Genomic DNA, 14,096 nt, shown 5'->3' with positions numbered 1-14,096 from the left:
CGTGATCATCAATGTTTGAATTTCGTAGAGGGCGCTAGGTGTTGTCGGAAACTTTTTTCGTCACGTCATTTCTTCTCTCTCCACTGTCTACGTCAATGGTCATGTTCGTCTGATTTACTTTGTCATTTTCTTGTTAATTTTCATACAATTTTATCTTTATTATTGCACTCATTTCATAGGAGTATTCCATAATAAAGCGACATTCGTATTTTAAAAAACAAAATCACAGGCAAATAGAAAGTCCCCCCCCCCTATATCGTCAATAATTGTGATTTTCACTTCTACAGACCTATGCAAACAAGTAAAATACCAAACAATAGAATAAGTTATAGGTTATTGTAAATTCGGATTTAAAAGCTTGATCACATGGTGTGTGCACACTGGTATGTATATTTATTGCCCTGAAAATAAATTGTGTACTTTCTAGCATACCTCAATCATTATGTAAAACTGGTTATTCTCACACCCTTTCTAGTCACATAAAGCCATGAATGGGAAGTGAAAGCTGTTCAACTATTGTTCTGCTGAGCTCCAATGAATTCTCTTGTTTTTCCTTAGACGTGGAGAGAGTCTATAGTTTATATATTGCAAAACCCCATAAATTATCAAGTTCCTAAATTAACTACAAGTAAATACACTACACATAGAATTGGAATTATCAAATAGTTTAATGGGGAAATAACAGTAAAAAAAGTTACAGATACAACTATATAATGACACTGAGAAGGTTACAGATACAAACTACATAATGACATTGAGACAAACATCATAACATAGTCTATAAGATATAATGTGTTGTGCCATGCTAACCACTTGGGTGTTGTGTTAGGGCTGAACAACACAACATATCGTATCTTGCAATGTGTGGTGCCACGCTATCAGCTAACCACTTGGGTATTGTGTTAGGGCTGAACAACATGACATATCGTATCTTGCAGTCTATGTATCATATCTTACAGTTTTTGTATCGTATCTTGCAGTCTATGTATCGTATCTTGCAGTCTATGTATCGTATCTTACAGTCTTTGTATCGTATCTTGCAGTCTATGTATCGTACTACAGGATAAAAACAAAACTGTGAAAGCTGCATTAGGACATTCCATTACATTGGAGGGTGGAAACAAGGGTCAATTTTTTCATTAATTTTTGTAAAATCTCATATTTATTCCATATGTTTGGGTAGATGTGTTGTTGATCACAGTCTGACCCTGGTGACACAGACTGGGGGGGGGGGGGGGGGTGTTTTTTTAAACAAAGCAATACTTTTGTAATCCACTAGAGGGCGGTATATGAAATGTTTTCTGAAAACTTAGCACCATTTTGTCAGTGTTACTGAAGTTCACCATAACATAAATGATGGCACTTAAGTAATGATACAAATCTAGACAAAAACAATAAAGTAAATTAAAGATCATTTTAATGTGGACAAGTAAATTCACAATACAGTGAAACATAAACAAATAAAAAGAAAACACCTAATTTTGTATAACTTTCTAGATCACATAATGCATGCACTTTAATAAAATGGATTCATTTTAACTTTCTCAACTACTTAGTAGCTGCTGTTGTGATTATTTAAAAAATTACCAGATTTCTTTAAAACTATATCAAATCAAAATTCTAACCATGCAATTTCAGACTCTTTTCTTATAGTATATACCAATACAAGATACACACAGTATAATAAAAGGAACAAGAATATTTCAACAAAACAGGTGTATTGATTGTGAGTTAGTCTAGATGCTATCCATGACTTCAAATCTCAAGATCTCTCTCCACTCAGTCTTGCTCAATGAGAAATTATGAAGTAAAAGTTGTTCATGTAAATGAGTAAACCCACAACTGTTAGAATGATGTAAACAATGAATAGCATCCTTGTATGACAAATATACCATATTTGGACATTATGTAACCACCTCCAATAAATGCTAACTTATTATTGGGTAGAATTCTGTGATATTGAATGCTATAGATAGCCTCTATACTATCAGTGCATCTAAGACAGTATGTCACAATATGATATAGAAAAGTACTTGTTTACCATCTAGCCATATATCAATATATCCTGATATAACTTTTCTGTACAGTACCAACAAATAGTTCTTATGAAATTTACTGTAAATATGCTGAACACAACTTGACTGTGTATTTAATTTGAAGTATATTACTCTTAACACATGAGGTTAAAAATCTTAACACATGAGGTTAAAAATCTTAACACAGGAGGTTAAAAATCTTAACACATGAGGTTAAAAATCTTAACACATGAGGTTAAAAATCTTAACACATAGGAGGTTAAAAATCTTAACACACAGGAGGTTAAAATTCTTAACACATGAGGTTTGCAGTTGGTGTACATGTGTATTCTTAAAACTTGTTTCAAAAAAAAGTTTTACTTCTTCTAATTGTTAAAACAGAGGAAGACTTGAGATGAATACAAGGATATAGTATAGCCTGAGTTGTGTGTTAGACGGAATGACTGAATTCACAACAAAACACATTTACAGACAGCATCCACAGATATATTGATCAAATAGATAGTGACTTCTGACTAGTAAATACCAGAGTTAAAAACTGAAATACATGACATACGAGTCTTTAAAAAAGTACAAAAATATTTCAGCGTTTTGTTTTTTGGGGAAGAGTAGGAAAAAGATGAAACTTAAAATAGCCAGTCTGCTGGTTTCACAAGTTATACAACCTCTTTCTCTATAGTTTTTTTACTCTGTAAAGAAAACAATACATAAATTAGAATCATTATTTGTGAATTTTTACTGGAAAAATAAATAATAGACATGTCATAATCCAACTTGAATTGCATTTGCTAGAGATGTTTGTCTTTTCATCTGATTGGCTTAAAATATTGTTATACTTCAATAACCTCTATCTAATTGGCCAAAAATAATCTCTCTCTCTCTCCCTCCCTCCCTCCCGCCTGCCCGCCCACCTGCTCACCCACCCTCCCTCCCGCTCTCTCTCCCCCCCACACACCACACCACACCACACCACACCACACCACACCACACCACACCACAACACACCACACCACACCACACACACGCCACACTGATATCTGATTGTCTACATACCTTCATCAAGGTTTAAACATTCAAACCATTCATCTAATGTAATCTTCTTGTTGCCATTATCATCACATCCCTTAAAGAAGTCATCAGCACAATGTTCTAACGGCATGAGAGAATAACGGAAGTCACGGAAATCACGGCGATCCAATTTCTTGTCACCCTTACGATCTAACAAATCAAATTTCCACTGGAACAAAACACATGATGTAAAAGTTAGATTTTCAGGCTGATATTTAAAATTGGCTTCTGATGGTTCTCTGAGTTAGTCTTATTTGAAATACAACCAGTGACATGCAAGCATTTACAAGCAGAACTAGTCACAAAGATGGAAAGTAAATAAACGAATTACATGACACTTGGCACAGCATGTACGTTGGATGTACAGAGCCTACCAGTAGTGTTTTTTCCATAGTTTGATATCAACAGGTTTATGGCCTCTTTATGTATACATGAAATGGTACGGTACTTAAAATTTGTTTGTGGATATGAACTATCATGTAAGGAGGCCATAAAACTGTTCTTATCAAATGATGAAATGTAATACAAGTCGATCTCTGTACATCCAACAGGCTGTGCCAAGTGTTACTTGGTATATTTACCTGTGCCAGACTATCACATCAAAAGTGTAGACAGGTGACTGGTATATATACCTGTGCCAGACTATTACACCAAAAGTGTAGACAGGTGACTGGTATATATTGACCTGTGCCAGACTATTACACCAAAAGTATAGACAGGTGACTGGTATATATACCTGTGCCAGACTATTACACCAAAAGTGTAGACAGGTGACTGGTATATATACCTGTGCCAGACTATTACACCAAAAGTGTAGACAGGTGACTGGTATATATACCTGTGCCAGACTATTACACCAAAAGTGTAGACAGGTGACTGGTATATATACCTCTGCCAGACTATCACACCAAAAGTGTATAGACAAGTAACTGGTATATATTTACCTGTACCAGGCTATTACACCAAAATTGTAGACAGGTGACTGGTATATATTTACCTCTGCCAGGCTTCTCTTCTCTTGCATAGACAAGCTTCTAGTAGTGCTGCGAGGATTAATGCTTCCAAACTCATCATTTTCCTTGAGATGGAGGAACCATTCCAACAATCGCCGTGGAAACTGCTCATACTCATAGTCCTGGCATGGTTCTTGAGAAGCTGAAATCAACACTTACATGTCAGTCAAAAAATAGAACGTGTAAAAAGGTTAAAAAATGGTAAAAAAGTGTTTTTGTGCCTTAATTTTCATTAACCATAAGACATACTTTATTACAAGCAAGAAAAAACAATAATGCCATAAAGAGCTGCAACACAAGACAAGTAATACTAAAATGAAGTAATACTAAAAATGTTGTGGTCATATTGGTGGAGGAATTGAAATAAACATTGGGTCAAGTGAAGTTGATTTAAATCGTATAAACAGAAAGTCAATAATATACAGGAAGTCAATGTCATACAGCAGTACATTGTGATACTTACCGATACATTTTCCTTCGTAAGCTACCCTGATATATTTTCCCTTTTTGCATGCCAGTTTGTGAAGCTTACAGCGGTTGTCATACTGACGGCCATACACACTGCACACTGGAGAATCTTCATCATCACACTCTTCTGGGCAAACACATTCTGCTGTCTTTCTACCTTTCTTTTCAACTACTTGACACATAGATCCTACAGGTTTCTTGCATTTCTTGAACTCACACGGATCTGGTTTACAAATCAAACAATCACAATTTAGTAAAGTTAGGCAAAAAAATCACAGAATTTTCCCCATCCTTGGCCTGAAGTTCAAAACTACAAAGACAATTTGTAACATAAAAACAATTGGCACATTGCAGCAACAGTGAAACACACTCAGGTGACCACAAGGTACATTTTATGTAATGTATTTAAATTCATTCTGGCTAGTGAAAATTCAATCAAATGGATTTGGTTCACTGAATGCAAATGTATGCAACTCAACCCTCATGACGGAAACTAGACCCAGTTTGATTTATTCACTGTCTTTTATGTCCATGTTTTTGTTACCATGGTTACTGTAACTGGTATTCAGTTATTTTCTTCAAATGGTGGCAAGCGGGAGACAAGCAGTCCACTACTTGTTACAATTAAATCAATAAATGTTTGATTCATAAGCATGCAACAATTACAAATCATCAAAATATCAACATTTTCATGGATTATAATAATGTTGGCAGTTGATAATGACAAGCTGTATGTACAATATGCAATAACTAAATTATGTTATATAGCGCCCCCAACAATACATTACAAAATTCTTTTGTTTTTATTTATCCCCCCTGGAATGCACAATAGAATACTTCAAGGATGTATATATCATGGGTTGCCTTGGTACAATCCTGGGTAAAGAATTTAAAAGATTTCACTACCATAAACTTTAGCAGTCACTCATTGCCAGGATGATTTATAAGCTACAGGGTCTAGTCAATTTTTATGGCATGTATCTTGCACAACTACATGTCCTTGTTAGTTTAAAGGAGGGTAATGTACTCTAGATCCACAAACTACAACATAAATAAAGATCCTAGCAGGATCCCCAACACATTCAACTTCACTCCCAATGTATGTTGTGACGACGCCAATACACCATAGGTTACGTCTAAGCTTAAAATGGATTCACCACAGCTTGGTTGGGAGTAATTAATTAAGTCTGGAGTCTTAGCATCGTTAAAACATTACGCTGTGATAGCGACAAAAACAAATATCTGGGCTTTAAAAAATTGGTCAAGTCTAGATACTACCCTTGATATCAAGTTACCTTCACCCATAAAGGAAATCTTGAGATTTGATGCCACAGATAGCGCTAGACTAAAATTGGCCTTTCTATTCTCAATTTAATCTTTGAAAAAAATGAACAAATCTTTTATCTTTCCCTCCAACTATTCCAGTTCGATCTTTAAATTTTACATTATTACGAAGTTAAGAGTATAATTTTGGCAATTTTTCTGGATATGGACAGTTATTTGTAATGTATTTGGTACTAAGACATAGTATAGCCCTAGTGACCTACATTCCGGGCCAAATGACCTTTTCAAAACACCCACTTGCTAAAACAACATGAGAAATGGTTTTATCTGACACTGCAGTCAGCGATGTGATTATTTTAGAACACTTCAAACAACGGTCTTCACCTTGTCAAAAAGAACCCTTCACAATCACCATCAAAGTCATAGATCATGGAGAAGACTATCAGCCTTGGGTCTAGTCTCTCCCTTTTTAATAATCAAACACTACAACATATGGTAATCATTGTCACAAGAGATCCAGTAGTTAGATAAAAGATTTCAATGTGTGTCTGTACTGATAGTCTGTGTCAGGTATGTGGTAAGCAAAGTACACCAAGCTGAACCAAAGACTTGAGTCTGTACTCACAGTCTCTCAGGAATGTGATAAGAAAAGTATAAGAAGTTGAACAAAGACTTGAGTCTGTACTTATAGTCTGTGAGGAATGTGATAAGAAAAGTACAAGAAGCTGAACCAAAGACTTGAGTCTGTATATACTTATAGTGGATGTTCAAGGAAAAGGTTCAGTAAACTTGACTTTAAGTTTTCAACCTTTGCATCCAATAAAATTCAGTTTGTCGGTATATTGTACAGAAAATACTGAATGGTATTTATACTGGAACTTCAAAGTCTGTCATTTGATAAAGACTTTTGAATCAGTATGTGTTTATTAAACCTCAGACCACTGTCTTTTAGAGGTCGGAGGTTAAACTTTGTAGAACGAAGTCAGCATACATAATATATGATAGCCAGTGTTCATAGGTGGGAGGGAGGAGTTCAACAAAAGAGATTCTGGAACTTAAATGACAAAATATCAGCCTGTTGGTGGAAATTGCAACAGAAAATCTCTCGCTGGGACACAGACTAAGGCATAATGTCTGTCAATGACTTCATACACAGTGCCTGGCTTTAGTATGTGTACATGGAAAGTTCAAAGGAAATTTAAAGAATAAGTAACTTGAGATATTATTAAGAATCAGTCTGTTGGTATAAACTGCAAGAGAGAATCTGTAGCTGAGACACAGACTCATATAGTAGCTGGCAAATGAGCTCAGTATGTGTACATAGGGGAAGTTCAAAGGAAAAGATTAAAGTAACTTGATAGAGACTTAGCTGTTGGCGGAAATTAGAAAACAGAATCGCTAGCCAAAACATCAATGCAATATGGTTTGACAATGACTTCAATCTGTGGGAAAGTTCAAGAATTAAAGGCACCCAGTAACCTGACAACGATCTCAGTCTGTATTCATTTGTGTTTGTTCTCTGGGAGAGTTCACAAAAGAGATTCCACAACTGCTAAAAGACTTCAGCCTGTTTTTGTAGGGTATAATTTGGATATACTCAGTAGCATCAACTTATTGAAAGGGGGCATATTTGATAATCCATACTCTGCTAGAGGTGCCTCTATGGGGCATATTTGATAATCCATACTCTGCTAGAGGTGCCTCTATGGGTCATATTTGATAATCCATACTCTGCTAGAGGTGCCTCTATGGGTCATATTTGATAATCCATACTCTGCTAGAGGTGCCTTTTAAAGGGGCATATTTGATACAAGGCATTCCATATATGGACAGGGTTATTGTCTTTCATTTATGTGTACTTGGTATTCACCTACACCACCAAAACATATTTAGAGAAAATATTAAAGGCCAAATCCAATACCAGGAAACTGACCAGCCACATTGTGTGCACTACCTCAGAGAATAAAAGTGTTGTAATCTGGGATAAGTCAAGTAAATAACCTTGCTGACTTTATATACAAGAATGCAGACTTAACAGATGTCCAGTCAACAAGTATGTCATGTATTTGACCCTGAATGTATCACATCTGTAAGGTAATCATGAGAATAGACACAGTGTGAACAATTCCTCTGTACTCAATAAAGTTTATAAACCCTCATATTGTTAATACTAGTTGTTATCATTTATCATTGAGGGTAGTTGTTTATACTGAATCAAAACGCTATAGCATAAAGCTGACTAACTAATCACACACTTTCTGGTGCTAAAAAAATGACACTGATAACAGTAATTTTTATGAACAATAACCCTGGTTCATTTTGAGCATCGATTTCAAACAACAAACAGAAACATGTAAGGACATCTTCAGGACAGCCTGATTATTGTTGCTATACCTTCACTGGTTGATTATAAATACCTGTGTCCTTTCAACCAACAACAGTTCTTTTTTTTATTATTAAAGGACTCTGTTTCAATCTCAGGTCATCACATTAGTGCAAGGATTACATAGGATCAGTCTTTATCTAAAGCTCTACCAAACAGTTTTTACAATTACATTCTAATCTTAATCCTAGAGTTGATGTCTTAATCTATCATGTAAAAACTTTATCTAATGGTGACACCACGTAATGATCAGTTATTATACAACAACATTCTATCATCCAAGATATTACCAATATTTATGGAGCCTCTCTGCTTATAGACAGATTACATTGTCTACATAATCATATCTTCAGCTGGGTAATACTTCCTTTAGTCTATAGGTTGTTGTAAGCCAAACAGTAACATTAGTTCAAAGTATATCTTCATTCCAGGTAGCATATGATATAGTCAATTTTCAAGAAATATTTTGAATGTTCTCAGACTGTCTGAAACTGTACGAGAACCTGGGTTTGAAACCCTGGCCTTTAAAAACAGATATGTCCTGCCATACAACAACTTAACTCCTAAACCAACCAAAGTCTTTTGATATCTCTACTAATGTATTTATTTACTGCATTACACAAATCTCTTATCATTTTGAAGGAGATGGTTGCTATGGAGATGTAAAAAGGTGACTTGTAACCAGACATAATACAAATGTTGAGACCATGTAGAAACACGATTGAAAACTCAATGCTAAAAACTTTGAACTGTTTGTGTGTTATAACCTTTGTACATCATTTACAAGCTGTAAACAATGTTTATTAGTTGAGGAAGATATATAAATATTTTCTTAGACTGGCAATCTTTTTTTTATTCATTTACTGTTTTTATTTCAATTCTTTAATTTTCTCTAGTTGAAGATAGAAAAATAAACAAAATACTTTTTTTAGCAAAGTTTGGTGTTTTTTTTAATTTACTTTTTAAATTTCATTTAGTTATTTTGTACTCATTGAAGAAAGGAAACAAATAGTTTCTTTTTAGAACTAGTTGAAGATTAGATAATAAATATTTTCTAAGACTGGCAAAGTCATTTTTTTTATTCACTCTTCTGTTACTTTTTATTTTGTACTACATCTAGTTGAAGACAAAAATAATCAAACATTTTTTTGACCAATAAAGGTTTTTTAGTCATAAGTTTTTTAAAAAAACACCTTTTTTAACTAAATGTACTATTTGAAGACAGACTAACACACACACATTTCATGTCATACATCTTAAACACATTTATGAAATCTTTTAATTTGAACATTTTCCCCTTTGTTGTTACAAAGCATGGCAATTAAATATTGTTTTGTAGAGATTGCCTCTCCCCTACCCCCTACCCCCTCCCCCAACCCTTGCACATATCCTGGAGGGGGAATAGACATTTAACGATAACATCACAGTGGTTCATATTGGAAGAAAACAGAGTAGTCATTGTATAGCTTTGTTTGGTATGTAGATTGAAGTAGTCTGTAGAACACTTGTGAGTTGGAAAGTAATACAGTATGTATGTGACATTGTACATGTACATTTCTTGGGTGGTCATGGGCGATGGATGGATGACACATATCTCGTCTAAGTGACTCCAAGCATTATATGCATTGTATATTGGTGTATGTCACTTTTTGAGGTCGATACCACTTTCATGCTACAATGGCATACATCACTTTTTGTGGCAGATACCTCCAAGTTGTCTAGTATACATCGTACATTGACATATGTCAATTTTTGAAGCAGAAACTGCAGACACCTCCAAGCTATATACATAGCTGTTTGTCATTTTATCAGTTCTTCTAACAGTTTGAATTAGTATTACCATGTTCATTGTACATAGAGCTGTTTGCCATTTTATCAGCTCTATACTCCCTATGTGTTGGGTATAGTATAACGACACACCTCCACGCTATAATGGACGATTATATTCTTTGTACATTCTGCTGTTTGTCACTTTCTGACACAAACACCTCCCCCAAGCTATATACATGTTTGTTTCCCTGAGGCGGACACCACCACCATGCTCTAATATTCATGTTGGCCTCAGGTACACATTATTTTTGCCACACAGTGTACACCATCCCAAGTTGTATAACACACTCACTGTACACAGGCAAACACTTAGTACATCCATGCTATTCACTGTACACTCCAGGCTTTGTTACTATTCGGGCAAACGTCTTATCCAAATCATCTGTGTTCATTCCACTGTATATAGCTTCAGGTCACCTTTTTAGGCAGACACTGTCTACAAGCTACATGTATTAGAATACCTGTATGTCACTGTTTTTCAGTTTTTAGCTCTACTTAATTTCTTTGCTTTGCATCAATGTTCAGGTTGAATATCTACTAGTATTCTTTTTTTCCCTGAAAATAAATCTACCCAAACACCTTTGGCTTTTTTTAATTCATTTTTTTATTCCCCTAAGAAATGTTTTGCTTCTAAACTAAATTTGATCACTGTACAAGCTGTGATGTAACTGTTAGCAACCTCACTGAACAATTCCTACCTTAGGGTTCACATAAATTCACAATTCCATGGACTACAGGTACAGTAATCCCAGTTTTCAAGATACAGTTTGGGTTGGAAAAATTTAGGAAAAACAATAGTTAAAGGACTATGTTTCAATCCTTGGTCATCGTATTAGTGTTATCTCAAAATTACACATGGGATTTTTCTTATGTTCTATGCCAACATTTTCTGTATCTCTGCCAAAACACCTAGATTTTACTCCCTAAGTTTCAAGTAAGGTTTCTAAGGAAACGTATCATACTTAAATGTTTCCATAATTTATATCTTAAAGGCCAGGGTTTCAATCCCAGGTTCTCACATTAGAGTTATTCTAATCAGTGGAGCTACAAGGATTACATAGGATTATTCTTTTGTTCTGGACCAACTTTTATATAGCTCTGACAAACAGCCATTCTTCACTGAAACCTAGATTTTAATGCAAAATGGGCCAGTGACATTGGGCTATAACAGGGTTCAGTCTATATATACTTCAAGGTTATCAATCATATACATTACAAGTCGAATGCCTATTAAAAAGTGGTGAGTTAAACTTCAAATCTTATATCCATATCCCCAGCCTGAGGATAAGTAATATGTTTCTAATCAAGAATTCACAGCTGAAGCATTTAATATTATTTCCTTCTTTTTACACAGAGTTCTAGACCTTGGCAAAAACACTTTATACACTTAGCTAACTTTATGTAAACTGTGATTATAAGGACACCACATTTTTCTCAAGGTTTTAACTATTACTCATTGAATTGGCCTCCACTATTTCAACTGTTGTACATTTCTATTATAGAGAGTCAAAGGAATGGTGGCATGTTACCTTGAACCGATACAACCCTATGTCTAATTGTATAAATCATTGTCATACTACTCTGAAAAGATGTTTTGTATCTGGTTTATATCGATGATTCACCACTTCTCATATACTTCAACATATTGACTGACTTTTCCCTTCAACAGATAACATGTGAAAAAGTTAGAAACTCCCTGTAGCAAACAAGATAGTCTAGTGCTATCCATGGCATCAATCTCTTGATCAGTTTCAATCTCTTTATGGCAATACCATGGGTAGATTTAGACTTAACAAACAAGATGGCTGACTTAAAGGACTTCAAACAGATGTCAATCAAAAATGTTATCAAAATAATATCAAATATCAAAAGTATTATCAAGCCCTTCAGAAGATAATATCATCAGATATCATGTCATCATTTGAGAGATATAATATAAATATTAATTCACCTGACTATGATTACATATAGGAAATGTAAAAAGTTTTATTATTTAGTAATAATTATCGGAGAGAATCTTGGTGAAAACCTATTTCAAGAATTTTTGGTAAAAAAAGTTGGTATATTTTATTAAGTTTCGAGTTTCCAACCAAAATTATAGGAAATCTTGACAGAAGGATCCAAATTTTATCCAAATAATCTCCTTTCCGTCACTATTTTACATTATTCCTCAAAGCACTGTAAAATGTAAAAGCAAACACTTTTAAATAAAAAATGTTCATTTCTTAGACAGGGGAACAAAGCTGAACCAGATTTTATCGTTACTATATTGTTTATGCTTAGGTGACCCACAATAGTAATTCCCAATCCTGCACCATGCAACCTCTCTATTAGGAAGGAAATACATGTACTAAAATCAGACAGGTCACACGTACGATACAGTTTTACTGACAATTACTTTTTTTGGCTCCTCTAAGCATAAAGAAAAATAGCAAAGACAAAATACACCTCATCTGTGCTATCCTTTCATGAAAAGTATGTCTGGGACATTCTCTTAAAATAAAGTTGTGGCGAACCAAAAAGTTCACAAAATAAAAAGAATTTATGGAATGTTGGACACGATAAGAAATGTGTTAAAATATCACGGTTCATACAGTGACCATGTCTTTGTAATCTAACATTTCATGGGAGATTTATACTCTATGATAGTACATACATTCTTGAGATCATATCACCATAGCAACTGGTCAACCAGTGATAGTGATTTGCATGAAATGTTTTATTGTCATGGTGACAGTCTTCATCTTGGATTACATTGGGTCAAGTTAAAACTAGGGCAGAGGACTTACTACCATCCAGTCTACAACATTTGGTAAATCATTAGGTGGTGACTTATATCTTGATAACTTTATAGTGGCACAATCTGACCAAGTTGATAAACTTTTTACTTTCCCAAGCAAAAATACTTATAAACAGACTTAGTATAATAATATTACAAATGTCAATGCATACATAGCACGTTTATGACACTGTTGAGATACACTGTTAGCCCTCGTAATCTCTGAGAAGATGAGGACGAGAAGGTACGACCAGCTATTAAATGTTGTATCTCGACAGCACCGTCAACAGGTTATGAGAGCTAGGAGGTACAAGCAGCTAATGATGTATCTCAACAGTGCAGTAAACAGGCTATGAGGACTAGGAGGTATGACCAGCTAACGATGTATCTCAACAGTACAGTAAACAAGTTATGAAAACTGAGCAAACTATTGGACTGTGTTTAGATTCTGATAACATGTCACAGACAGTTAACTACCTACTAATACTATGTATAATATTATTGTCAAGGAACACAGAAAGGTTTTGACGCCATGGCCAGAAAATACACTCACTGGTCACATGAAACTCTTTGTAGCAAATACTACAGTGACCAAAATATGTGTAAGGACATTAAACCAATATTAATAATTCTCAAAAAATAACAACACACCCCCCCCCCCCCTCCCTCTTATACTTTAATATATAATTTTTTTAACTAGATGAAATGAAAGGACTATACATCTAAAAATCACTAACTTTCTGGTTATGAGTGGTTTTAATAATAATAGTTAACCTGGTTAGGACAATATATGTGATGTCACAGCCTTCAATAGGAAGGGTAGACCAAACAGGAACTCTACATGTCTAGTTGCAGTGATTCCCTGACTGATTACAAAATATGCATATGTTGTGTGTCTCTGTATACTGTTATTGTTGCAGTCTTTATACAGACACACTATGTCAAGTAGTTTACATTGACAAAGACAATAGTCACATGAGTGGTATGTTGACCATTTGTGAGGTCAAAGGTCAAGGGGTTGCTAGGTTACAAATGCAAGTTTCTGTTTTTCATGTTATATATATACTACCATAGTTTAATGTTTAATTAAAACACAGAAATTAGTTTAGACTGTAGAGTGTAATACACTGTCATGTTAAAGGTAGAAAAAGGTTGCACAACCTTGTTCCAACAGCAGTTTTCACTGGGATGAGTGTGCCCCCTAGGCCTTCTGAGATGAGTGTGCCCCCTAGGCA

At 34.8% G+C, this 14,096-nt stretch overlaps 1 protein-coding gene across 1 annotated transcript in view; it reads right to left on the bottom strand.

The window, feature by feature from the left end:
* Positions 1 to 677: 677 nt before the first annotated feature.
* The window catches only part of LOC144452135 (SPARC-like), a 36,153-nt gene continuing 22,734 nt past the window's right edge, over positions 678 to 14,096 (bottom strand). The window contains exons 4-7 of the mRNA XM_078143164.1: positions 4,581 to 4,808; positions 4,102 to 4,259; positions 3,090 to 3,273; positions 678 to 2,725 (exon numbers count right to left, since the gene is read on the bottom strand). Of these exons, the coding sequence (XP_077999290.1) occupies positions 2,721 to 2,725; positions 3,090 to 3,273; positions 4,102 to 4,259; positions 4,581 to 4,808 (575 nt within the window). The 3' untranslated portion in view covers positions 678 to 2,720. The remainder of the gene's footprint in view (positions 2,726 to 3,089; positions 3,274 to 4,101; positions 4,260 to 4,580; positions 4,809 to 14,096) is intronic.

The sequence above is a fragment of the Glandiceps talaboti genome, chromosome 22 (assembly GCF_964340395.1).
Source record: "Glandiceps talaboti chromosome 22, keGlaTala1.1, whole genome shotgun sequence".
NCBI classification, from domain to species: domain Eukaryota; kingdom Metazoa; phylum Hemichordata; class Enteropneusta; family Spengelidae; genus Glandiceps; species Glandiceps talaboti.
Note: the sequence above shows the minus strand (reverse complement) of the source record. Positions and strands in the feature narration are given on the sequence as shown.